Consider the following 26559-nt stretch of genomic DNA (forward strand, 5'->3'; position numbering starts at 1 on the left):
CAACGTGCCCCATCATACAATTTTGGTTAACACTTATCTAATAACAACATCTCATATCACGCCATTTCAAAATAACATAGTCCCTTGGGCCAGAAAGGTTCAATGACTTGCCTAAGGTCACACAGGACAGAAAATCTGTGGCAGCACGGGAAACAGAACCCAGATTTACTGATTCTCAGTCTTTTGCCCTAACCACAAGACAATTCTTCCTCCCTGTTTTTTGTTACAAACTCAAAATATTTTGAAAGACTCACTAGTGGTTTATATTGAAATATTTTGAAAGACTCACTGATGGTTTATAGGCTGTCCTGGGGTCAACCCTAAATTGGGTTAAACACAATAGTTTTAACTGAGTTTCATACCAAGTGTTTGTGTTCATTCTAACCTGACACTGAAAGTGAAACCTAGCACGTGGGAATTAACACAAATCAAAGCTAAAGGAAAAGGTCACTCAACCATCTTAGGTTAAGGATGTTAATGAGTTTATGAAACTCTAGTTAACAATAAATTGATTAGATCTAGGTAAACAGTAAAGGGCTAGATCTTCAGCTAGTGTAAATCGGCATAGCTCCTTGGATTTACACCAGTTGAGAATCTGACCCAGAGTGAGAAGTGCTGTACAATTGAGTCAAGTTTTAGCCAATAAATCATGTCATTATATATATGAGGCAGATGATGCATTGCATAGGAGAGGTTGTTTTTAGAGCTAACACATGGAAGATGAAATACTGCACATATAAATTAGCGAGTATATAGAAAATGTGGAAAAATTCTTTTTACATGTATAGTTTTGTGGAATTTGCACACTAAGCCAAAATGTCCTAAAGCTCTGAAATTTCATTACAATTCAGGTGCAGTTGTCAGGATAATGACACAATTTGACATACAATAACACATGGAAAATATTTGGTACAAGAAGATTGATCACAATAGTCCCTTCTGGCCTTGGAATCTATGAAGTTATGAAGATGCGTTGTGATCCGCACCCCTTCCCCCCAGATGGACACAAATACTCAAAAAAGAAATGATAGAAGTTTTGCCCTGCTTTATTCCCTTGCAAACTGTGTCCCCTCAGCATATCTAAATCAGAGTACAGAGTAGCAGCCGTGTTAGTCTGTATTCGTAAAAAGAAAAGGAGGACTTGTGGCACCTTAGAGACTAACCAATTTATTTGAGCATAAGCTTTCGTGAGCTACAGCTCACTTCATTGGATGCATTCAGTGGAAAATACAGTGGGGAGATTTATATACACACAGAACATGAAAAAATGGGTGTTATCATACACACTGTAAGGAGAGCTATTACCAGCAGGAGAGCGGGGGTGGAGGGGGGAGAAAACCTTTTGTAGTGATAATCAAGGTGGGCAACAAAAAGACTTCAAAAACAGACTCCAAGGAGAGACTGCTGAATTGGAATTAATTTGCAAACTGGATACAATTAACTTAGGCTTGAATAGAGACTGGGAGTGGATGAGTCATTGCACAAAGTAAAACTACTTCCCCATGTTTATCCCTCCCTCCCCCCCCCCCCCCCGACTGTTCCTCAGACGTTCTTGTTAACTGCTGGAAATGGCCCACCTTGATCATCACTACAAAAGGTTTTCTGCCCCCCTCCTCCCCCTCCCCCCGCTCTCCTGCTGGTAATAGCTCATCAAAGTGATCACTCTCCTTACAGTGTGTATGATAACACCCATTTTTTCATGTTCTGTGTGTATATAAATCTCCTCACTGTATTTTCCACTGAATGCATCCGATGAAGTGAGCTGTAGCTCATGAAAGCTTATGCTCAAATAAATTGGTTAGTCTCTAAGGTGCCACAAGTCCTCCTTTTCTTTTTAAATCAGAGTACTATCACCACATCAATCATTTTTGCGCCATTCCCTAAAAATATGGCCTTCAGGCAGTTTGTCACAGTGCTGTTGGTGGTGCTACACAGTAGACGTGCTGAATATCAATCCATGATAAATTTTTTCTAACCATTGCAAGTAAAACAAGTACATTCCCTACCTTCTGAACCAGGCTTTTCATGGAATGGATGAGTACAGCCTAAGATCTGTACTTTAAAGCAAAGGCACAACTCATGGACATTTATGTTCCATTGTAACGGATTTTGAGCACATATTTATTTGACCTACGGCCCTTCCATTTCAATTCCCAAATGCCCTCATGGCTTTTTGGTAGCATCTATTTTATGTTATTTACTGAGTTCTTTTTTAGATGAGAATACTTTTAATTGATCAGTTTATCTCTACAGTTCAAACTCTCTCTCCCACTTATTTGAAGTGGTCCACCTGCTGAGAGCATTTCTTCCTTCAGCATACCATAGGACCCTGCTTCTCTTTATTCTTGTTAGGCTTTTATCTGTTTCAGCCTGAATTTCACCACTGTCACTGATGAGGGGACTAATCCAATTTCCCTCGAATGCAGAGTGCCCCCTCGTACCTCTCTCTGCACATCTACTTTCTCCTGCATAGGCATCATTTTCACCGGGAGTGGGAGGCACATGTGGGATTTCATTAGTGAAAACTTACAGTGAAGTTTAATACACCGTGTTTTCCCTGCATTTTATTATTTTCCCTGTATTGAAACATCTGTCAGGCTCTTCGTTTGCAGATAAAACCTAAACTCAATATTTCCATTTGAACCAAAGCAGTCAAAGAAACTCAATAAATTATCCAGTACTCAACAGCCTGAGAGAAGCATAAGCAGGTGTTAAATTAGGACTATGCTTGTCTTTATTACTATCCTATTTTCAGAAAACAGACAGAGTGGAGAAGGCATTTGACTCAGATTAGTGTTTGTGGGCATCATGGAAAAGGGAGTAAAAAGAGGCATTTAAACTGAGGGAGACAGTGGAAGAGCAGTATAGAAATATGCATGGAAATTAGAGCTGGTTGATTTTTTTCCCCTGAAAATAATTTTGACAAAAATGAAACTTTTTTTGGTTTAGTCAGCATTTTTCCTCAAACAATTCTGTTGGTTTCATTGAAATTCTTTCCTCATAAGAGTTTGGATTTCAGCCAATTTTTTTCCAGTTTTCATTATTTCAATATCTGGATACAACCCCAAAACATTTAGAGGAAGATAGACATTTTCTGCAAACATTTTCATTTCTACAATATAGCTGTGTTTTGGAGGGAAAATAACAAAAAATGTGAACTAGTGCTGGTGAAAATGGGGGTGAAAGGAGCGTACAAACAGGGTGGCTAAGCTGCCATCACTGGTGGAGATGCACCAGAGATGACATGGAATTTTTCACAGATTCGCTTGTGAAATTCATTTCCAGTGGGTAATTTCACTTGTGAAAATATGCTTGAAAAGCACAAAAAACAAAACCACTTTTTCCCTTCAAGGGAAATTCCATTCAAAATTTTCTCTATATTCTACAATGTCTAGGTGATAGGCATTTGAGTGTGAGATAAAGGCTGTTTTCTCCATGCCTTCTAATATTTTTCACATGAATTATAAAAGTAACACAAAGAAAATTCATGTAAAATACTCTCTCTCAGGAGCACTAAAAATACACTGAGGAAAAAGGGCACTTATCTAGTCAGTTTTGCTATGATAGAATTTGCCATTTGACAGTTCAACCATTTTGTGAGCAGCACTTATTTTAGTTCCATAATAATGGCTATCAAAAACACCTTTCACAAGAGGTTTTAGAATTTGCTATTTTTATCATTTTGTTTTAAGAGTGAGACAATCATGGGGAAGTGCAGAATGAAACAAAGGAAAAGAAATGTAGCCATTGCTAATTTCAGTGATGGCCCAGTGAGTCAGAAAGAAAGGGGGTGAAAGATCAGAGATTCTGAAGTGAAGAATTGCACAGGTAGGACTTTAAATTACATCCCAAGAGGAATAGAGAGGCATGAAGACCAGTCTTAACACCTTTAAAAATGCTGAACTCCTCTAACCCTATTACTACTTTAGTAATACACTAGTGATACTGTAGTGGTATCACTAGTGTAAGCTGCAGTATTTGGAACCATGACTGTGGAATACCATAGCACTCTTTTCATAAGGGCAGATCTGAAGCAGATGATCTCCACCACTCAGACCAAAAGGTGAAGAGGAACCTGAAAACCCAAGTGGTCCTCATCATAAGTCACCTATGAAGGGCTTCTGCCTTGCCAAAATAGCATGGGACAAATACTTTGCTTCAAGACTTCATCAATGATATTGCCACTTGAAGTTTTTTGGCCTGTGACCTCTTCTCCAATCACATGTCTGACCTTTCTACTGAACTCCTGTCTCTCTCCTACCCTCCTTACCATCTTTCTGATCAATCTCATTCCCTTACTACTTCTCTCTTTACTGCCCAACAAACATTTTTCTCCCTGCAAAAAAAAAAAAAAAAAAAGAGAGAAACACTCAAAGTCACCACTTGAAACATCATTTTAATAGAGGCAGAGAAGGAAGTCCAGGGGCTTCCAAGACGTCTGCTATGTATCACCATGACCGCTTGCCTGTAGGCTGCATTTTTTCCCTCCACCCTCTGTCTGTTGTTTTGACTATTTCCATTGTAAACCCTTTGGGGTGAGGATTGTGTCCTCATTTATGTTTAGAAAGCATGGAGGACATTTTGCAAAGTAGTGCAATATAAACAAACAAAGAAATATTATAATATAGCCACATTTAGATAGCGACATGCTACAGATAAGCTCTGAAACACTCTACCCTATATATCTATGACACACACATCTAGCTGAATAAATGCTTCTGCTAAAATTTAGGATACTGACATTAGAACTGCTTTTAACTTCATCCCTATTTGTGAGAGTAATTTGCACAGACTAAGATTAACATCAAGATACCAAATATTCACAAAGGACAATTCCCTCAAATCGTGTTTTTGCTTATCTATAATCATTTGCTTTGGTAATTTTATTCAAGAAAATTAACACAGATCACTTGTGCTGCATTCTTAATTATTTTTTAAATATTGTGCTGCCACTCATGTTGAAATACATAACATGCAAGTGGCAGGTTAGTTTGAAATGCAACATACTCAACTGGTTTTTAAATCAGTGAATGATAACGGTAGTTTGTGTTTTGACTTTTGCCATTTAATTGCCAGTAATAAGATTGTTAAATTAGTAAAGTAAAATTTGAGTTCAGAGTCATTTCTCTCTGTTTATGTTTATTTTAAAACTGCCTATGAGCTTGAGGTGCTTGACACAACAACAAAAATCTACAACACTAATTATGTGAGAAACAGTAATATGTAAGTTGCCATATATATTTCCACAATAAAGAATTCTTGTGGCCTTTAAGAAGCTCTTGTACTTCTATTGTTTTCATCAGGCCTTGGAAATTCATCAGGTGGAAAGCCCTGAGACTATGTCCCAAGAAATTCCATTCAGGTTTGGCTGGAATATAAACTGGCCAAAAATCACCATTTCCCTTCTGTTACTACCATTACACAGGAAAATTTGGCAGAATGCCAACATAATAACTGAACATGAATATTCCAAGTCTGGGCCAAATCTGAAGCAACAGCAGATGACACTATAAAGGGAATACCTGGCTTCTTACATCTTTGAATAAATCCAGACACTCAAGAACCAAAGCCAAATCCTCAGTGTTAACTGGAATCTCCTATTTAACCAGATTTGTGTATTCATATGCACTCAGGCCTCATACAAGCTGTACTTCTTTTGATACAATCAAGAACTTGATCTGATATGAGTCATTCTCTTGGCTGATGATTGTACAGTAGCTCATCTCTCCTTTAGCTGGGAGTTCAGCCCCAGAGCCTCTTGTCACTTTCTTTTGCATTTTAGTGCACATGAGGTCTGTGACATTCACTAATATAGTGTCTCAATAAAATAAGATTGACTTGGGCCCCTGAGGGTAATTTAAAGGGCATGTTAGAGTCATTTATAATTATTGGTAGCCCCCAAGATCTATATTGTTTACATTTATTACAACCACAACAGATAGAGTTCAGTCTGTTGAGTGCATTTTTACGTACTGGTTTCAGAGGGGTAGCTGTGTTATTCTGGATCTGTAAAAGCGGCAAAGAGTCCTGTGGCACCTTATGGACTAACAGACGTATTGGAGCCTGAGCTTTAGTGGGTGAATGATGCATCCGACGAAGTGGGTATTCACCCACCAAAGCTCATGCTCCAATACGTCTGTTAGTCTATAAGGTGCCACAGGACTCTTTGCTGGTTTTTATGTATTGTACATTTGGTTTTTCCCCATTTCCACTAAGATTACTTTTCTGATGTTTTGTATATTGTTTCCAATAGGCTGCATGTGTTATGTTCTGCATTTATCACACTTTGTTGTTTTATCAGTCTTCTCCTCAACCTTTGTGATGCTGTCTACCCTAGTGTCAGCTCAGGCCAGGGCTGCAGGCACATTCACTCATACCCTGATAGAAATGAAAGGAGTGTGAAAAGGTATTGTAGTGTAATTAGGCCACTTGTGTGTTACTTTAGTTCAAAGGAAAGGTTAATGATATTGTCTTCACTTATCTATAACCTGCTGATTGCTATTGCATTACATTGTGTATATCCCTGCAACTAGTTAATCCTAGATCAAAAGCGTGTGTTATTGTTAAGATGAGAATGTACTTGATGTATAAACTTCATGAAAACTAATGAAGAATTGTTGTTGGCTATTACATTGCCTTTTACAGAGTGTATATCCCTGTAATTAAATTACCCATCAAACACAACTGGAGCCTTGGAAATATAAATGAAGAAGAGTGCTAACTTCAGAGCAAGGGTCATTATGGTTTAACAATAGGAATTCACAGACTCAGTCTCCATTTACTACTCATTGACATCAAAGGAAAACCCACATGGTTAAAAAGACTGGTTAGAGAAACTGTCAGATTGTCCTCTGTGAGAAGCAGATATAAATATGGATTCAAAGAAAGATCCTTTATCGCTGACAGTTTGGACTCTTACAGGGAAGATACCAAATGCAACGTGGAGATCCCCAGAAATATCTGGGTTCCCTGAAAAGACTTTTGGGAAACTAACACTTTATTACATCAACTGCTTTCATTTGGACTTACAAACTTTGACTCACTCACCTGTTAATGTATTTTACCTGCTTTAACCTCTCAATAACTCTCATTTCTTTTTCTTAGCTAATAAATCTTTAGTTAGTTTACTAGAGAATTGGCTGTCAGTGTTTTCTTTGAGGTGAGATCCAAAGTACCCATTTATCCGGAGTAAGTGACTGATCCTTTGGGATTGGCAGTAACCTGATGTGGTGTGATTTTTGGTTTATGTGACCATTATCACCAAGTTCAGTTTGTCTGGGTGGCAAGATAGGCTGGAGTGCCTAAGGGGCTGATTGTAACTCCATGGTAAGATTTCAGAGTAACAGCCGTGTTAGTCTGTATTCGCAAAAAGAGAAGGAGTACTTGTGGCACCTTAGAGACGAACCAATTTATTTGAGCATAAGCTACAAGCTCACGAAAGCTTATGCTCAAATAAACTGGTTAGTCTCTAAGGTGCCACAAGTACTCCTTTTCTTTTTTCCATGGTTAAGAGTGGTATAGTCATCCAGAAGTTCACACTTGTTACTCGCTTGGTGAAGCCTAATCGTCGAATATAACACAAGTTTGTGGTGCCTGCCCTGTTTTCTGGCAGACTGACCTAAGATTGCCACTCACAGTTGTGAGTGTGACAGCCTTAGCCTTCAAATAGCCACTTTACTAACCTAAGAATTTATTCTGTGTAGGCTTTTGCCTATATGACATTTTGCATGGGGTCAGTGTGGGAACACCTTCCTTTGTTATATTTCAGCTGCACTACTGTACCGAGACCTACTTGGGGCTACATGAAATATAGCTAGGGGACAATTGGGTTACACCACACTCTTCTCCTTTCCTGTGCATACAAAGGACCCTAAACAGAGTCGAACTGGAATGATTCCACTTCACGTGCCAGAGAATAGGTTTCGGAGAGACCCCATACGGACAGTGCATATTCCACCTACCTCTGTATGCCAGGTAGCAATGCTCTATGTTTGCTTTTTCAGTGGCAATGCAAAGACAGGGTTGGGGGCAGGGCAAAGCCCAGAATAGTCAAAAAGCATTAGCTGCAGAATCTGCTGCAGCCCTGAGATCCTCAGAGTTCAAAACATAATTTTGGCCAACCATTAATCTGACTATGGACAATGGCTGCTTTCTTTATTATTAGTTGGGGTGGTATAGGAAGGGTAGCGATTTGTGCTGTCCATCGTAAGCAGTTGAACTGGACATGAATCTGCATTTCATTTACTTAAAGTGTCTAGATGCTGTGACAATGGACACATGAAAATCAGTAAATAAAACATATTCCAAAAACATTCTGGTTTTATTAATCTGACTTGAATCAGGATTTCCCTGGATTTAAAAATGTTAAATATTTTTCTTTCCTTTCCAATTATATGTAAGAAAATGCCAACCCTTTTAGTGTTGTCTGGTTTTACATTGTCCTAATTGCTTGGGATGATTTATTTTCCAAAGTTTTTTCCTCCCTCTCCCAGTTATCAATTTTCTGAAAGCAAGCAGTAAGAGGCAGTCTAATTTTTTTTTACCATATCTTTGTGCATTCTAAAGATTTTGTCTTGAACCATACATTTGGCTAGAAAATTAATGTTCTCCATATGGTTTTATTTCCAGTGTCTCTTCATAGTCCCTCATGGTTTTAAGGGCTGTTGCTACATTTAAATCTTCCTTTCTACAGCCAGAATCATGTCTGAATCTAAGTTAAGTTGTTTTTGTGGGTGGTTCATGAATTCACATGACTTTAGATAAGCTATTACTAGCAGGAGAGTGGGGTAGGGGGAGAGAAAACCTTTTGAAGTGATAAACACCCATTTTTTCATGGTCTGTGTGTATAAAACATCCTCACTGCATTTTCCACTTTATGCATCCGATGAAGTGAGCTGTAGCTCACGAAAGCTTATGCTCAAATAAATCGGTTAGTCTCTAAGGTGCCACAAGTCCTCCTTTTCTTTTTGCGAATACAGACTAACACGGCTGCTACTCTGAAACACATCCAAATTGACAGTCAGTCTCAGTTACAACTACAAAACATATGAAGCAGTCAACTTTTCCCAGCTATTCAGAGTAAAAATACATGTTAATAACCTTGTAACATAGGATTATACAGACACTTACTAGTTAACTTGGCTATAATTGCAATTGTACCAAATTCCATACAGGGACTTGGTCATTGTGACCAATCATTCCACTGTAAAGACCAAAATAATACCCATTATCACGTTTCCTACTAAACATGAATAGGCCTAACAAAGAATATCCGATGGAAACAAGGGAAGAATAGAGTTTGTTTTAGTACATTTACAAAAATATAACTATACACCCTTTTACATCATTTCATTTTCATTCAGATCCATTTGTTGTTGTTTTACTACTTCATATCCACTCTACTTTATATCCACACTACAACAATGCAGTTGTCTTCAGTATTCACTAGCTATTGCACGGTGTTGGTGGAATTTTCAGGCACTGTAGTACTTAGTAAATGGATTATTTCCTGCACAACATACTGTAATCAGCACAAAATGAAATTTGAATAGAAGGGAAATAAGAAAGTCTCTTCTGTAATCTTTCTTTCCCATCAGGAATGTGTTTGTTTAGGTGTGCTTCTATAGATTTATATATGCACAAAGTGTTTGCATGGTAACAGCATTTCCATGAATATATACACACAATTGAAAGATAGTGGTGTATATACTGTTATGTTCATTCTTAGTATAGGTTTGATTGAATACCCATTGAAGTCATTGACTTTCTTTTGACTTCAAAAGGATTTGACTCATGCCCTTTACAAAGAGAAAATTGATAAGGCACTCAGTTTGTGACATGAAACTATATCTTAGTGCCAGCAATAAAAATGTAAGCTAATTCTATTATGCATCTATCATGCACCTATGAATATTTTTCTTTATTGCAACTGCAGTCATGCTGTGGGAGGGGGGAGAGGTTATTTTCTTATTCTCTGTATAAATCTGGTTGTATTTATCCCTTCTCTTCCTGGCAGATCCCATAATAAACCATTCCAGAAGGTAATCAGATAAGCAAGGAGCAAATGTGATTTTAAAGACTGTATAAATGCCCCTAGAGATCATCATCTAGATTGTCCCAAACCCTCCTTGTCCATTCAAGGGACTAAGGAGAAATAAGGCACCCCCTCACCTCCTACCCCATACCTCCTTCCTTGACGCTGTTCTGATTGTCCTTCTTGCCACAGGGCAAGGATGAAGGGGTAGATCTGGGGTTACTCAGTCCCTGGGGGAATGGAAATGAGAGGAGCTAAAAGGAGTGGGAGAAGTCATAGTTGTACACACAGACAGTCCAGCCATTGCTGTCTCCATGCAGAGCAAGCTACCTCACAAAAAGAGCTGAAGTAATTTTTTTCCCTCCACAGAGCAATGGAGAAGCAGGGAAAATATTGAGCTATGCTCCTGAGCAGTGCAGTCAAGTGCCACACTTTCTCAAGACAGATTATAAAGTTACTCAATCAATGTAGCCTTATGAGAAGTAAATCTCTAAATATATAAAATAAGCCTTTTCAATGAAACACTGTGTCTTAATGTATTTAAATCAACCACTAGCATAAACACAGACACACAAGCAAATGTTCTTCTGTCTTTAAGATACTTCCAATGCTGCTTCAAGCACAGAGGTTGACAACATATTTTTGGTGCAATATTTTGTTTTTGAATCTAAATAAAACTTTGCAATGGAACAAATATTATATGCTAGTGTACATAAAAGTCACTTTCCCCCTGTCTGAACATGAATCTGAGAGCAACATACCAACTAATATAACTGAAATATAGGCAATATAGTTTAGAGTAAATTGCACAAGAATACAGAGCAAACCAACTTTAACAACTGTAAAAATTATCTGAACTTAATCATCATCCCTTTAGTGTAGTAAGCATAGTTATATTTTATTCAGGAAAAAAGTTATGAGAACAAAATGTTGGATTTATTTAACTGGCAGGATATTAAATAATATAGCTGTTATCTTTTCGTGTACTGTAAATTATTGAATTAAACCTTCAGTCAGTTTGACAATAGTGCCAAATGAATATTACAACGGTACAATGCAGCAAACAATATCTGTCACTGAATCTAGGTCTCACTTATAGCTGAAATTACAGTGAATAAAATGCTTGTGCAGTAGATTGGAAAAAGGTTCATTATTATTTATTTGTCTTGTCTGGTCACAAAAACTAATGAAATTTCACTGAGAAGAATGCATATCAGGATTACTGTACATCATAAAGACACATCCCTTTAACTTCACTGTGGATATTTCTCTGTGTAATTAGACGCCTGTTCTGCAATACTTCTATATCCGAAGGACATGGCCAAGTTCATGACATAAGACAATTCACCCTCATAAATGAAAAGGCTTCCTTTATCTCTTCTGCATCTTACACGATAGTACAAAAGCCTTCTGAAAAATGTGCTGTAAAGACAGTGTAGCAGTGTACAGCAAGTAATTCCTCTCTAGCAAGACCCGTCTGTTGTAAGCTTGCCTTTTTGTTGCATGTAGCATTGTACAATTAATAAACTCCATAGATGTGTATGTCTATATTCTCATACCTATTTATGATCTATATATCTATACCAATGTCTACATAATGAATTTATCCATATATATCTGAATTCAAGTCTACATAATGTAATGTCAGATCCTCATCTGGGGAGAACTGATTAAACTTCATTGACTGAGAACTATTTTATGCAGGTTACTAGAAATATTCTTATGCCATAGCTTGAACTTCTAGCTCTGCGGAATATTTTGGCTTTGTATCAAATTATCTTAGTACTCTGTATACATCCAAAGTTAGATTTTGGCCCTAAAATTCAGCATGCTCCTTTTTATGAACAATTATTTCATCAAATGTTGATATTTAAAATAAAAGATCATATTAAGAGCTATAATTTATACAGCTATAAAATAAATAGCCCGCTATAGATGTACACATTAATATACATTCTCCAGAATCTCAACTGGCGTAAATCAGCATTGCTTTTTTTATTCACATATACAAGTTCAAATTATGAACCTGAATGAATATTCTTGGAAAATTAAGTGTAGTGGTCACCATTTAAAAAATAAAGAAATAAATTCTTCCCAGACTGTAGTTTCTAAGTTACCATACTAGTATTTGTTGAATATGTTTGGACATTGAATTTTTGACAAAATATTTTATCAATATTTGAATTGCAATGGAAAGAGAAATTTTTTTTCATGAAAATGCCCTATTTTCCAACCAGTTCTGTACAATTAGCTATTTCAATTCGTAACCACTGGCAGAACTGTGATATTTTGTATCCCATCACTCTATGATAACTTTTGACAAGTGGTTCCTGATTAAACAGTAACCACAATAATGTAATAGTTTATACCAATATTGTATTTGTAACATCAAGGAACTTCAGAGAATATGCAAGAAGTATTTAATGAGAGTGTGAAAATGGACACTTCACCTCCAACTACTCCAAAGAAAGCACTGGCCAATAAACACACCGTAGATATTTTGGTTTAAATATTAGGAAAAATTATCAGAATAGATAAATACTGAAACAATCTCCCAAGGATTGGCATTTGGAGAGTGTAGAATTGCTCTCACTGGAGATATTTAAGATTTCTCTCTCATTTTCAGGGATGATTTAGCAGTAACGAATTCAATCCTATGGGGAAAGGATAAGAAAACCTTCTGTAGACCCTGATCTTCTGGTCCAGCTCAGTACAAGGTCTGGGAGTGAGAGGAAAGGGAGGGACAGAGTGAGGCATGTACAAAGATGGCTTGCTCTAAATTGTTCTGCTTTAGACTGTGCCTGGCTACCAGTGGCCACAAGAGGGATCACCAGACTGCACAGCTGTGCCCTGTTTCATCCTGCCACAGCCCCTATGCTGAGAGATGGTACCAACCCTGTGTTAGGATATAAATATTCAGGCCTGTCTGTAAAGGCCTATACTCTAAGAATTTAGGTGTATTCTTATCACTTAACTAGTTATAGAGGTATAAAGAAAGAATCAAAATCCCTGTCTGCCAGTGTAAGGGCCTTCTCTTACTGTGACAGTCTGAGGCCCTGTTCTTAGGCTAAGGCCCTTGGCTAAGCAGCAAAGGCAGCCATAAACTGGGAAGCGAACGGTCACATCTTTACATTCCAAACTAGTCACATTGAAATAAGGTGCTATTTGGGCTGTTAGGAATACAATCCTGTCCTGATAATGCCTATCACCTCCAGAGAAAGGGAAGTGCATAGAAAATGTAAAAGGAAACTTAGTTTGATAGCATCCTGTCTGGCAAGAACTCACTTATCAATAGCTGGCATGAAGCAGGACAGTGGGGTGGGAGGAGGTATTGGTTCATATTCTCTGTGTATATATAAAGTCTGCTGCAGTTTCCACGATATGCATCTGATGAAGTGAGCTGTAGCTCACGAAAGCTTATGCTCTAATAAATTGGTTAGTCTCTAAGGTGCCACAAGTACTCCTTTTCTTTTTGCGAATACAGACTAACATGGCTGTTACTCTGAAACCTCATTTCTGTGTTGTTCTATCACTGTAGTCCCCATTTCCCTATTGTTTGTCTGTATAATCTCTGTCTGGTTCTGTGATTGTTTCTGTCTGCTGTATAATTAATTTTGCTGGATGTAAACTAATTAAGGTGGTGGGATATAGTTGGTTAAATAATCATGTTACAATATGTTAGGATTGGTTAATTAAATTTCAGGAAAATGATTGGTTAAGGTATAGTGAAGCAAAACTCAAGTTTTACTATATAGTCTGCAGTCAATCAGGAAGTAAGGAGGGGAAATGGGAACAGGAATGAGGGTGGGGGAATTGGAATCATGTTTTGCTAAGGTGGGGAAATTGGAACAGGGACACAGGTAAGGCTCTGTGGTGTCAGAGCTGGGAAGGGAGACACTAAGGAAGGAAACTGGAATCATGCTTGCTGGAAGTTCACCCCAATAAACATTGAATAAACCTTTTTTGCATTTGTTGTTTGCACCTTTGGACTTCGGTTATTGTTACTCTCTGTTCATGTGAGAAGGACCAGGGAAGTAAGTGAGTGAAGAATAAACCCTTTAACACCCTGTAGCTTCAGAATGGTGGTGACCTGGAGCATAATAATGCCTGGCTCTGTTGGAAGTCATTTAAATTATATTATATATATATGGCCTCACCATGTAAAGTCTGAGTCTGAAATCCTGAGTGCCATTAAAGTCAATGGGAGTTTCTCAAGTGGCTTCAGAGAGACTAGGATATCACTCCCAGTGCCTCCTAGGCCACCAGCACATTCAAGAGCATTTCAGAAAGCTGGGTTCCTTTCTATTTTTGTGTCTGATAGGAGACAAACTGGGAGGTCTCAGTTGCTCCTGAGTTGACTTTTTCCAAGAGAAACTGAAACCTGAAAGGAACCCAGTGTCTCTGAAGTGCTATACATCAATGTCTGGAGGGGAAGAAAGCACATGAAAGTTGAAGACTCCTGTGGGGAAAAAATCCCTACAGGCTTTAGGCTGTTTTTGTTGCTGAAGCCTGTAATATGTCCTTTAATCTCACTTTCTATATGTGACTCTCCTTGTTCAATATCAGGCTGGGATTTGAACAGTTTACTGGGGAAAATATGTCTCCCTGGGTATATGTCTGCTATGTCTCACATGTTTTATTCCTTTCCTTGGATGCTTTCATTCCCTTTCCTTTCTGCCTGTCACTGCTTAGCGCCTTCCATGGCCAACATCTGACTCCTTGCATTAATATGTTATTTTAAGTTTATGTGCCGTTGGTGTTAACAAGCTAACGAACTGACACTACGTATCATCCACTGCCTCTTCTTTTGCATCAGTCATAATATTCAAAGCCCTTGAGCCACTTTTTGGTTGAAGAAAGTATCCATTCTGTTCTGTTTCTAACAGGACTGATTCAAAATCCCTAGCATTATTTGCAACAAAAGGTTCACACACAGTTTTAATATTTGTAGGGCCTAAACAGCATTTCTTCTTTGTGTATATGTGAGGTGGTTTTGTTTTTTAAATATTGTCTTTTATTTTGCTTAGGTTTGCAGGGCTTTCTTAGAGGCAGATGCTTACATCTTTACAGAGTTCATTAGCACCACTATGGTGGGACTGTCAAAAATGCATGAGTGATTTAGGAGCACAAGTCCCATTGAAAGTGAATTGACTGAAGCTGTTCCACCTTGTATAAACTGTTGAATATTCATTAGAGCAGGGACTGAAACCTGGACTTCCTACTTCCCACGTGAGTGCCCTGACCAGTGGACTCAAGAGTCATTTGCACTCTCTCTTGCCCAATGACTAGTCAAGTTGAAGTGTAAGTCTTTTGGGTCAGATACCTGTTTGTATAGTGCCTAGCACAGTAGTTCCCCTGTACCAATTGGAGGCTCAGGTGCTACCAGAATATAAATAAGTGATAGTAACACAAATACAAAAAAAATTAAAATGGAATTATGGTTGAGAAATGTATCATTAAGATTCGAATACATTGCAGGGATATTGCAATTATCCCCACATGAAGCTACAAACCAGGAAATTCAGCATTAAGAATACACTTAAAAGAAATTCAAACTTGTTGAGTATGGAAATGCACAGTCAAGGCACCCAAAACAGTCTTAACTCTGCTCTGTATTGATGCCATGCAATAATTGTACGAGTATAAAAACTTTCTAGTGTGTCTAGTCCCAGAATTAAATTGATTTTCGAGACATTCTGGTTTTCCATATTTTCCCCCTCATGGTGTCACTACAGGGCAGAAGTGTCACTCAGTCACCTGTTCTGCTTTTTTGGAACCGGTCCTCACTATAAAGTTGCTAGAAAAGACACCTCTTAATCATCTGCTGGTTTTGGTTCGTAAAGTCATGTTAATGTTTTGAATCAGATATGAGGCTCTGTCTAAGGCATGGTAAGAAAGATTCATTAAAGACTCACTACCCCTGAAATTTATAACCTCTCTGGAAGGTAATAACTGGGATAAATTCCTCCTTATCTAGTTTCCCTATGTGAATGATTTCAGCTTAGCATTTAGAAGCTTTCTGCAGTACGGTGCTTACATAGTGCTTTCTTGTTCTAGCCTCTTCAGTGTTGTGATATTTCAGCATATTTAGGCTGACCTTAATACCCACCCATTCATTTTAAGGGGCAGCAGCTCTTCTGTCTCTGCTACTCAAGCCTCTGGGACAAAAGAGTGGCAGCAACAGTCTAAACTCTTCATGGCATGTACTGTCCTGTTATCTGTTAGTACTGCACCTAACCAACCCAGGTCCCAGATTGGGGCATTTACATGCTATCACACAATACATTTAAGAAGAAATGCTGTACCCCAGTGATCTTCTGTTTATGCATCATTTATTGTCAATGAAAATGCGGATTGCATGGGCCCTACCCATGTCCGGTGTCCTCTCTTGTGTTAGTCTTTTTGGGGACTGCAGAATGCAGAAAGGCCTTTCTGTTGCAGTGGTGCACTCCATGCACGGACCAGTTTCACCTATAATGAATAGAAGCTGCACTATAATAGTGATCATAGCCCTATATAACAGTGACTAGAATTCCATTTTACACTGAATAAATATAATTAAAAGGAAAACTACATATTTCTGTTCCATATATATCTATTTGTGACAGGGAGTGGAGTGTCAAAAGAAGGAGAGCTGCAGGTCGTTCCTTGCTCTTCAGCTCCCAAGCATATCTAATACACTTAGAGTTTTACTTGATTTTACTGTGAGTGACACACACACACAGAGTAAAAACAAGTAAAAATCTAGCGGGACATACTGAAAACTGTTTGACTGGATCTGAACTGACTACTTTAGCCCACCTAACAGAAAATATGCTGCCTACACAGACACTAAAGGAAAAACACATTGAAATCCTCCGTTGATTTAGGATTCTGAAAAAAAAAAAAAAGACTTCCACCATATCTGGGTTAATCTTTATATTGGTTCAAGACAATATCACATAATGATTAAAGGAATGTTATTTCATTTCCATATTCCACATTTGAATTCAAGCTAGCATAATTATGGTGTTTATGGAGCTCAAACTGAACAGACAGCATAGAGAAATACATACATTTTAACTTTATAAGGATGTGTTTCATAATGAGAGTTTGTATTTGCTTTCAGACACTAAGCAGAAGATTCACAGCCAAGGTTTATGGACAAATACATCCATTTAGTCAAATGCCGCTATTCTGATAGACTGAAATAAAAATCCAAATTCAATGTGTGCAGGAGCAAGAGATACTAAAAAGATTCATTTATCATAACTAGTTATGGAGGAACGGGGGTAACTGGCCAATATAGGGAAAAATATATGACCACTGTCTACAAGAAAGGAAAAATGGAAGAGTCAGGAAATTAGAAATGACCATGCCTGACCTTTCCTAGAGAGACAGTAATAAGGAATGGGTTCGCAAGACTACCGAAGAAATGTATGCTGATAAAACCTAATCCATACGGTCTCCTATAACACAAATATATTCTGACAAACTTGGTGGCATTCTCCATGGCTCACAGAGAAAACATTAGAGAGAAGACAGGATAACAGTGGCAAGCTGTGGCTCTTCCCGGGGCATCCAGGGCTGTGAGGTACCTCACTGCCGCCTGCCCTTAGCCTGAGGAAGCCTTGTCTGTGCTTGCCAGGGGTCAGCTACCCAACTCCACAGGGCATGGGTAACACGAGCACCCCCTTCTCTGCCTACACAGACCCTGCTGTCCCTCTGCAGGTTAGCGATAGGCTTTCTTAACTAGTTATGGTCATGTCTTACAGAAGAAAACTCACTCAAAATCCTTTCAGTGTAGTACAGCCAAGCTTGGCTATGATCTTCCATGCATGAGATAAGCCACACTGTCAGCTTAGCTACTCTGTGGAAAAGATCCAGAATGCTCCCTGCACCCCCAGTTAGACCGCTTACCGTTATTGTTCTCCTTACTCATAAATAGGATGCTGGGGTTTTTTTCTCCTATCTGTGCCTCATTTGTCTCAGACTGTAGCTAGGTCTCCACTGTGACGCAGACAATTCACAACACACACTCTCTTACCTGACAGGAGCACGTTTATTGCCTCCTGGAGACCTGCCTTAACTCACATCATGAGAACACAATTTTCAGTACAGATATATAATTCCTGAAACTTTCTCCATATGTACATTTCACAACCAGTATGACACCCAGTGGTCTGTTGGGAGAGACCTCACATGCCACTCTTAGGTAAACTTAATATGCATATATTGGATCCCCTGTGCTCTCTGCTAGTTGGCATCAAGAGGTTCATGTCAGAGAAGCCATCTTCAGAAATATACAAAAAAAGTCATGCACAATACCTGGGTAACCTTTCTAATAGGGGTAAGTAACACATGTCTCCCTTAAAGGACCTTTTAGATCACATCAATTAGTGTATCCTGATTTGACATCATACTGCAGTACAGAGACTTTCAATGTGAGTTAGGTGCCTAACCTGCACAGGTGGTTTTATATATCCCACTAGGCACCTATCTGCATCTTAAATTACCTAAATACCTTTGTAAGGCTGGCCCTTGGAAGTCTATGTCCCATTGACTTTTAATGAAATTTAGAGTTCTAAGGGCCAAAATCATGTTTGAAATCAGATGTTTGAGTCACCTGGGCGTCTCTTTTTCCCCCCAATATCTTTTTACAATACACGAGTGGGTTTGTTTTTTAATGTTATTGAAAAAAAAATACTGTTTAACTGGGGCCTTGTTGTCCCTTTCCAATGAGAACAAATTCATGGCAAACTCTGCATTGCATCCTCTGGAATGAGTCTGACCTGCTTTGCCCCTCAAGGAATTTGATAAATGGAGCTCAGCCCTTTAAACCAAAAAATATATGCGTAATTTTTTGTGGACATTAGTAGAAGCCATCTATAAGGAGGCCCAATGCTTCAGTGGAGCTCCCATCTCCATGGTAACACAGCTGACTGTGGTCTTTTGTGGTCCCAACCATTGGCTCCCCGTCCACCCCAAGGGATATTCAAAATGTAATGGGGTTTACTGCATACATTGCTGCTAATAGACTTGGAGGGGGATATTTTCTCCCCAGTCTTTCACCTCATCGAGCACCTGTCTGTAGAGACACTTTAAGAGGACAGAGGGAAATGGGAGCAACCTTCACAGTGACTCCTCTGCTATCTGTCACTCCAGATGCTCTTAATTGGATTCCTTCCTTATGGGACGGAATTATCAAGGCCTCAACTAGCATCAGGGAAATTTCATTCTACAATATGGAAAATGTCTGTAGTTTTAGTAAAAGCAAACTGGACAGCATAGGAAGTAGAGATAAATGAGAGCCCTACTTAGATATTTACTGAGACTGGGGAAGGGACTGTCTTTTTGTTCTGTGTTTGCACAGAACCTAGCAGAATGTGGTATGATAATAATAATAATTTTTGAATTTAAACCCTGATCCAGCAAGGTATTTAAGTACATACTTATGTTAAAGCACAAGTGGTCCCACTAAAGGCAAATGGTGAGGTGGTGTCAACGATTGTATTCAGTTATATTTTTGCTTTGCTATCTTTTGCATCCTGTCACTGGTTTTGCTTTATATTATTGGGGAAGCTTAATTTATGTTCACTAGAGATGGCTAAATGAAGAAATGTTTGAAGTCTCATTCAAGTTCAGATATAGCCTGCAAAGTTCAGCAGAATGTAAACAGTTATGGAAATTGATGCTTTTTCGTATGATTTACTTCATTTTATGGTCTGTTATGTCACTTATAATATCTCATATAACGTTCAGAGAAGTTTAATGGTTTACCTTCAAACTACCGGCTCATCTTAGCTGTTTTACTGGCTTGAAATATTGTATAGCTCTAGCTTTATATCCTAAACTTGGTGGATGTATTTTATCTTTCTACTGTATCTAATGTATGTATACCCCTACCATTTCCTTTATAATACAAGATACTCTTAAAAAAAATGAGATGTGTCTCCCCAAACAGCTATTGCAGTGTAAAATAAATCAATCTCTTTGGACTACCACTCACAGTTTAACTCCATCTCTCCTGAAGGCTACTTCTACCAAGTGCTACTCATAAAAATACACTCATAGTCAGGTTGAGTTCTATGAATTTTTATGTAATTCCTGAAGTGTAGACTGAATATAGTTTATATTAGTGGGCAGAATTTCTTCAAGGGCATATTTTAACATTAAAATATACCAGAAACACTTGTGTTTAACCTTGGGCGGAATCCTGACAAGGCCAGTGGTATTTGGATATAACTGTCCATTAAAAAGATTGGTAGCCAACATGATGTTACACTTTTACAAAAGCAGCTGCAGGCACTTCTGGGGTTGAACAAAAAGCTGTTCGAGAGCTCTGCACAATACCAACAGTGTAGGAAAGGAAACGAATTATAACAAATCTAACAATACTTATAGTACATAAATATTTATAGTCTTATCTGATTGTTACCAATACTGTCCCACAGAATATTATTCAGCATCAATAATTAATCACTAAATAGGAAAACAATAAAACAAACAAGCCAAGACTGTACCAGGGAACAGGAAATGGGAGATTGCTTCTTATAAGTCTTTAAAAAGGCTTCAAAAATGTTTAAAAGCCTTTTATAGAGCATCCCTTTCCTGCAGTACTGTCTTGACGATCAGCTGCAGTTGTGTGCAGTTCTGGTCTCCCATGTTTAAGAAGGATGAATTCAAACTGGAACAGGTACAGAAAGGGCTACTAGGATGATCCGAGGAATGGAAAACCTGTCTTATGAAAGGAGACTCAAGGAGCTTGGCTTGTTTAGCCTAACTAAAAGAAGGTTGAGGGGAGATATGATTGCTCTCTATAAATATATCAGAGGGATAAATACCGGAGAGGGAGAGGAATTATTTAAGCTCAGTACCAATGTGGACACAAGAACAAATGGATATAAACTGGTCATTGGAAAGTTTAGACTTGAAATTAGACGAAGGTTTCTAACCACCAGAGTAGTGAAGTTTTGGAATAGCCTTCCAAGGGAAGCAGTGGGGGCAAAAGACTTATCTGGCTTTAAGATTAAACTTGATAAGTTTATGGAGGAGATGGTATGATGGGATAACATTATTTTGGTAATTATTTGATCTTTAAGTATTCATGGTAAATAGGCCCAATGGCCTGTGATGGGATGTTAGATGGGGTGGGATCTGAGTTACTCCAGAAAATTCTTTCCTGGGTATCTAGCTGGTGAATCTTTAGCTGATCACCATATTTGAGGTCAGGAAGGAATTTTCCTCCAGGGCAGATTGGAAGAGGCCCTGGAGGTTTTTCACCTTCTTCTGTAGCATGGGGCACGGGTCACTTGCTGGAGGATTCTCTGCTCCTTGAAGTCTTTAGACCACAATTTGAGGACTTCAATAGCTCAGACATAGGTGAGAGGTTTTTCGCAGGAGTGGGTAGGTGAGATTCTGTGGTCTGCGTTGTGCAAAAGGTCAGACTAGATGATCATAATGGTCCCTTCTGACCTTAGTATATATTAATCTATGAGCTGCAATCCTTTAAAAGCTTTTAAGCGATAAAGTTAAAATATACAAGCTTTTCATTTGATCATATCTTTTCAATGGACTTATTGCAAATGTCAAACATTATTGGATTTAGATCCATGAAACTGTAAAATTCTGGTCTCATCTGTGACTAGAAGAAGCTTTAATAACAGCAAGAGGATCAAGAGGATTAAACCAATCATGCAGTATACTTTATAAGGCCCCATTCCCGCAAGTTGCAAGCTAAGTTCTACTTGCACGATCAGGACCTAAATGTATACTTAAGTGTGTTGCAATATTTGATAGTCTTTATGTTACATGACATGTAACCAATGTATCATCATTTTCCAAGAAAAAAATGATACTGAGACAAAAACGCATACAGAAAACTGCTGAGCACTATCAAAGTAATTTTAAACATTTTAGAGTGGTAGGATGGTCCAGCGGTTAAGGCACTAGCTTAGGATGTGGGCTCAGTTCTCTGCTCTGTCACAGACTTCCTGTGTGACCTTGGGCAAGTCACTGAGTTGCCCTGTGCCTCAGTTTCCCCATCTCTACAAAGGGGATAAATAGTATTTCCCTACCTCACAGGGGTACTGTAAGGATAAATACATTAAAGATTTTGAGGCCTTCAGACACTGCAGTGTTGAGCACCATACAAGTACTAAAGATAGATTGATAGAATGACACCTCTTTGTCCTTCTCAGCTTCTATCCATAATCTTTATGCATAAGTGTGATGTTCAGAGGAGAGGGAGTAGATGTAATAGACATCCACATAATTTTGTAGGAAACATGCAAACAAGCTACTCTTCACTTTCATTATGTAAATAAACCACAAATCCCCTGGAATGAGGTTTTAAATGTTTGCTCCATTACAGAAAAACCCGCAGACTGATGCCCAATAGTCTGCAGTGTGTTAGGTTTTAAATAAAGGGAAGAACTTTGGAAGCTCTGGTTTTTGTTTGTTTTTTATCACCTACATAAAGGCTAATCTTAAACTGTTGTTTTATTTCACAGAGGAAGATACTCTTCACAGTCCTATTTTCATCCAAGAGCCATATGACATCACTTATTCTATTGGTTCAGAGGACCCAGAAATACTGCTGAATTGTACAGCCAAAGGATATCCATTGCCATACTACAGGTGAAGTCAGCTTTGCAACTGTGTGGTCTCCCTGTAAATGTTTTAAACTATAGTTGATCAAAAGCTCGGTAGCACATCCCTTACATTGGTGAGTGCTTACACACACACACCAATGGTATTAAGGGGTCAATGGGACTACCTTTGTTAGTAGATACTCACCAATATGGGTAAAAGTGGCACAATCTAACCCTCAAAAATGGAATATCTTCACTTGAGTCACAATTGTTAGATATTTAAATTAAAAAAAAAAACATAACGACAATATAAACTGCTCAAAGAAACCACTGTTTAAAATATTATTAAGAAACCATATGTACGGGCAAGAAAACAAACAAAAAATTAGGCCCTTGGGAAATAATACATCCCATTGAGCTGGATTCAGATCCTACTGAAGACAATGGAAATCTTTCTATTGACTTCACTGGTTTGGATCAGGCCTGAGTTGTTCAGAATTCTTTAAAAAAAGATGGTGAAAAAATACACAAAACACATCAATTTTGTGTAGTATGTCATTAAAATGTCATTTTTCACTTGTGTAATTTCATGAGCTTTTAACATAAAGAAAACACATCACTGAACATTTCCCATAAAGTGTTTAAAAACCTACAACATTACTTAAAATCCACAGAGCAGCTGTGAAAACCAGAAAAGCATTTTGCTGTGCATAAGTATTTGCAAAAACTTTCATCATAAAAGCTTGGAATGCAAAAAACACAAGTCTTGCTGCTTATCTCTAATTTTAACATTTCATGTATATATTTATAAGGTTTATTTAGAGAAACAGCATGGCACAGTTCTGATTTCTAGCTTACTATACCCAATAGGCTCACTTAATAAAATCTAGGTCCTCAGCATTTTTTGTTTGTTCAATAACCTTAGACTCTTATTTTAAACATAGCCTGTTGCTCCAATGTTCTGGAAACTTGAGTTTAATAAAAGGAGAAGCTGTAAGTTTAGAAAAGGATGCTATATGTTCCTCATTAAAGGGGGTTAAAGCAAAGATTTGGGAAAAAGAAAACTGAGGAATGAGAAATCATGCATGCAAAATATTGAAGGAAATCAAGTGCTATCTAATGAACTGGAGAATATGTTCAATAACTTTTAAATATGAAGAGAAGGTTTTCCCTGCAAAGCTGCCAGTAGCAACTGGGAACTTGGCTTCTCTGCATCTTAAGTGCCAATGTACCACAGTGAAATCTTTTCAGAGTTTTATATATAAGGAAGTAAATTTTCCTCCATTTTTTGGAAGAGTATCCTTGTTTGCCTTGTTCGCCTCAGTAGGCTCAGTCCCTTTTTCGCCTTGGAGACTCAGGTTTGGGGCAAGGCAAATCCTTATAGGTGGCACTAGGTCCTGCTACTCCTCTCCTCAGTCAGACTCTTGTGTTGGTCTTCCTTCTCTTCTGGGGAGCAAGTGCAGCCTCCCTATTGGAAAGGTCTGGTGTCTTGCTGCAAACAGCCTACTAGCAACTTCCCTACTCCTCTCACTCCCTCATTCTCCCCCTCCTACCACCCAGGGGAGGGTTTAGAAAGGTCCCAAGTAGTTGGAGTCAGCTGAACCTAATTGGTTCCCTAGCAACCCCTTTTCCAGCTGAATCTTATTGCCCCCTGGTTCTCTCTCCTCAGTGGATAGGGTGGGGCCTTTTGAACCCCTGGGACCAATTACTACCCCCTTTTTGTAGTTGTTTGTCCTGGGTTTACCACACCGCTCACTATGTATGTCCTCCAGCCCTCATCCCATGAACCCCTGCTATCTACCAGCCTGGCCATCAGTTGGTTCAGGTCACTGAGTTCCAGGCTCTCCAATCCATCTACTCACCCACTTTCAATGAACTAGGGAAGAGGGAGCTTCCTTGGCAGCCTGTGAAAATCCCCAGCCCAGGCCTGCACTATATTCTCTCTCCTCCACACATATGCACAAACAGTCTCTGCAGCAGCAGTAGTAGCCTTCAGAACCTCACACTCACTGAGGCAGATCCTCAACTTGTGTGAGTTGTCACAGATCCATTGTGGATCTTCCCCGTGATGTCCCTATGAACACACACACTTGGAATATGAACTCTTCTCAATCACACCCCATACTCTCCTATTTTCCCCTCTTCCTCCTCTCAATTATTCTGTTTCTCACTTTCTCTCTTTCCCGCATTCCATGCACCTTATCTCCTTTACCCCACACCCCGCCTACTTTCATTCCACCCCAAAATACAATGGAATGAACAGGAGATAGGAAAAATAATTTGGTGTTGTTTTCTTTCTCTCGCTCCCTTTTCACTTACTTTGGTGTAAATCGGGAGTAACTCAATTATAGTAAATGGAGTTACATCTAGAAAAATCAAGAACAGTATGAAATTGTAGTAATATGTTCTGTTGAGTGTGGAGTTAAGGATTGCAAGGACTACTACAAAGTTTTTCTTTGATTCATAAACACAGAAGCATTACAATAGGAATAAAGTTATATATAATATAATTTGCCAGCTGATACTTTTCTATATAAAGAAATATGCTTATGTGAAAATAACATAATAATAATTAATAATAATAAATGTTTAGTGTTTCCTAAAGGTCTTTTTATAAGATTTTCATTATAACTTTTAAAAATATCTGTTGACTCCAGTCATAATTTTTTGCAACTTCTTTTCAAAAACCCATAATGCTTAACAACCACACCAATCTCTCTCTCTCTCTCCAATGGAGAGAGAGAGCATGCACACACTGAAATGGGCATAAGGAATAAGTAAAAAACCGAGACACTATAATCCACATTGTGCTAGAAATAGCAGAATGCAGACCAGATTACAATGAAAACAAAACTAAAGATAGAAATATAACTTTAGATACTGAGTAAAACAACATGAATATCCAGTTATATTACCTCACAATCTAATACCCTACTATGCCTTTTAATGTCCAACAAAGTTGGTTGTTTATAACATTATTTGGCCCAGTATTTCTATTGTACCTTATATAATATTGATGAAAGGAAAAAATGTCACACAGGCTTGCAAGATAATTTCTAATTCACTGCACTTGAGTATTTTCATTAGAGTGGAGTCAATAATTCACTATGAATAATTTTACCAATATACTTAGCCTCTTTTTCTGACTGCAAAGTATCTATGAGCATATCATGGTTTTCTCTAATGTATTCATTATTCTGTTTTTCTTTTTTCTTTTTTAAAAACTCGGAGGATTGTTCATAAATAGTTCTCTGTGATACTTATACATTTCCTGTTTGAACTGTGGGTGATTACTTATGATTGTTCAGGTGTGACACGTGACATTTTTTCCTATCACGGAGTGCAAGAGATCAAATGAGCTCTCTTGCATACTGAATATAAAATTTCATGTGAGTCTGAAAGTCACATCCTTTGATTACACGTTATATGTGTTTAAATAAGTAAGTAAATAAATAAGTGTCACATTTTACTCATTTGTGGTGTGTGTGTGTTGCACCATAATTTGTAATGGTGTTTTTCAGATAAGATAAAATGACCCAAACGAAATCCAAATCCAGATAAAGGTAACAGACAAGTAAAAGTGTTGGGAAAAGCAAAAACAAAGGGTAAAACAGCTACAATGGATATAACCCATGTTATATATTAGTAACATTGTATAAATTCTGATATTTTAAAGCTGTGATTGAAGTGGGGTCGGAGGGGAGGGGAAGCTAGCACAGGAGTGGAAGTCAATAGGAAAGGATTGGGTTTTGTGGAGGGATTTGAAAGAAAAAAGTGAGGCTGCATGGCATCTGGCTTATATGCTGTGTAGCGACTAGTGGCATTTGTTGTTTTACTGGCAACAGACTTTACATATTACTAGTTCACTGAGTTGTTAAATTCTGAGAGCCTTCAGGTCCTGCTGATTACAATGGAAGTTGATGGTGCTTTGCTTCTCCCAGCATCTTAAATAGA

General features: G+C 38.2%; 1 protein-coding gene across 1 annotated transcript in view; it reads left to right on the forward strand.

Annotated features, from left to right (window-relative positions):
• Positions 1 to 26559, forward strand: part of CNTN6 (contactin 6) — a 228021-nt gene that overhangs the window by 64895 nt on the left and 136567 nt on the right. The window contains exon 3 of the mRNA XM_073351147.1: positions 22525 to 22651. Within this exon, the coding sequence (XP_073207248.1) occupies positions 22525 to 22651 (127 nt within the window). The remainder of the gene's footprint in view (positions 1 to 22524; positions 22652 to 26559) is intronic.

The sequence above is a fragment of the Lepidochelys kempii genome, chromosome 7, assembly GCF_965140265.1.
Source record: "Lepidochelys kempii isolate rLepKem1 chromosome 7, rLepKem1.hap2, whole genome shotgun sequence".
Taxonomy (NCBI): Eukaryota; Metazoa; Chordata; order Testudines; family Cheloniidae; genus Lepidochelys; species Lepidochelys kempii.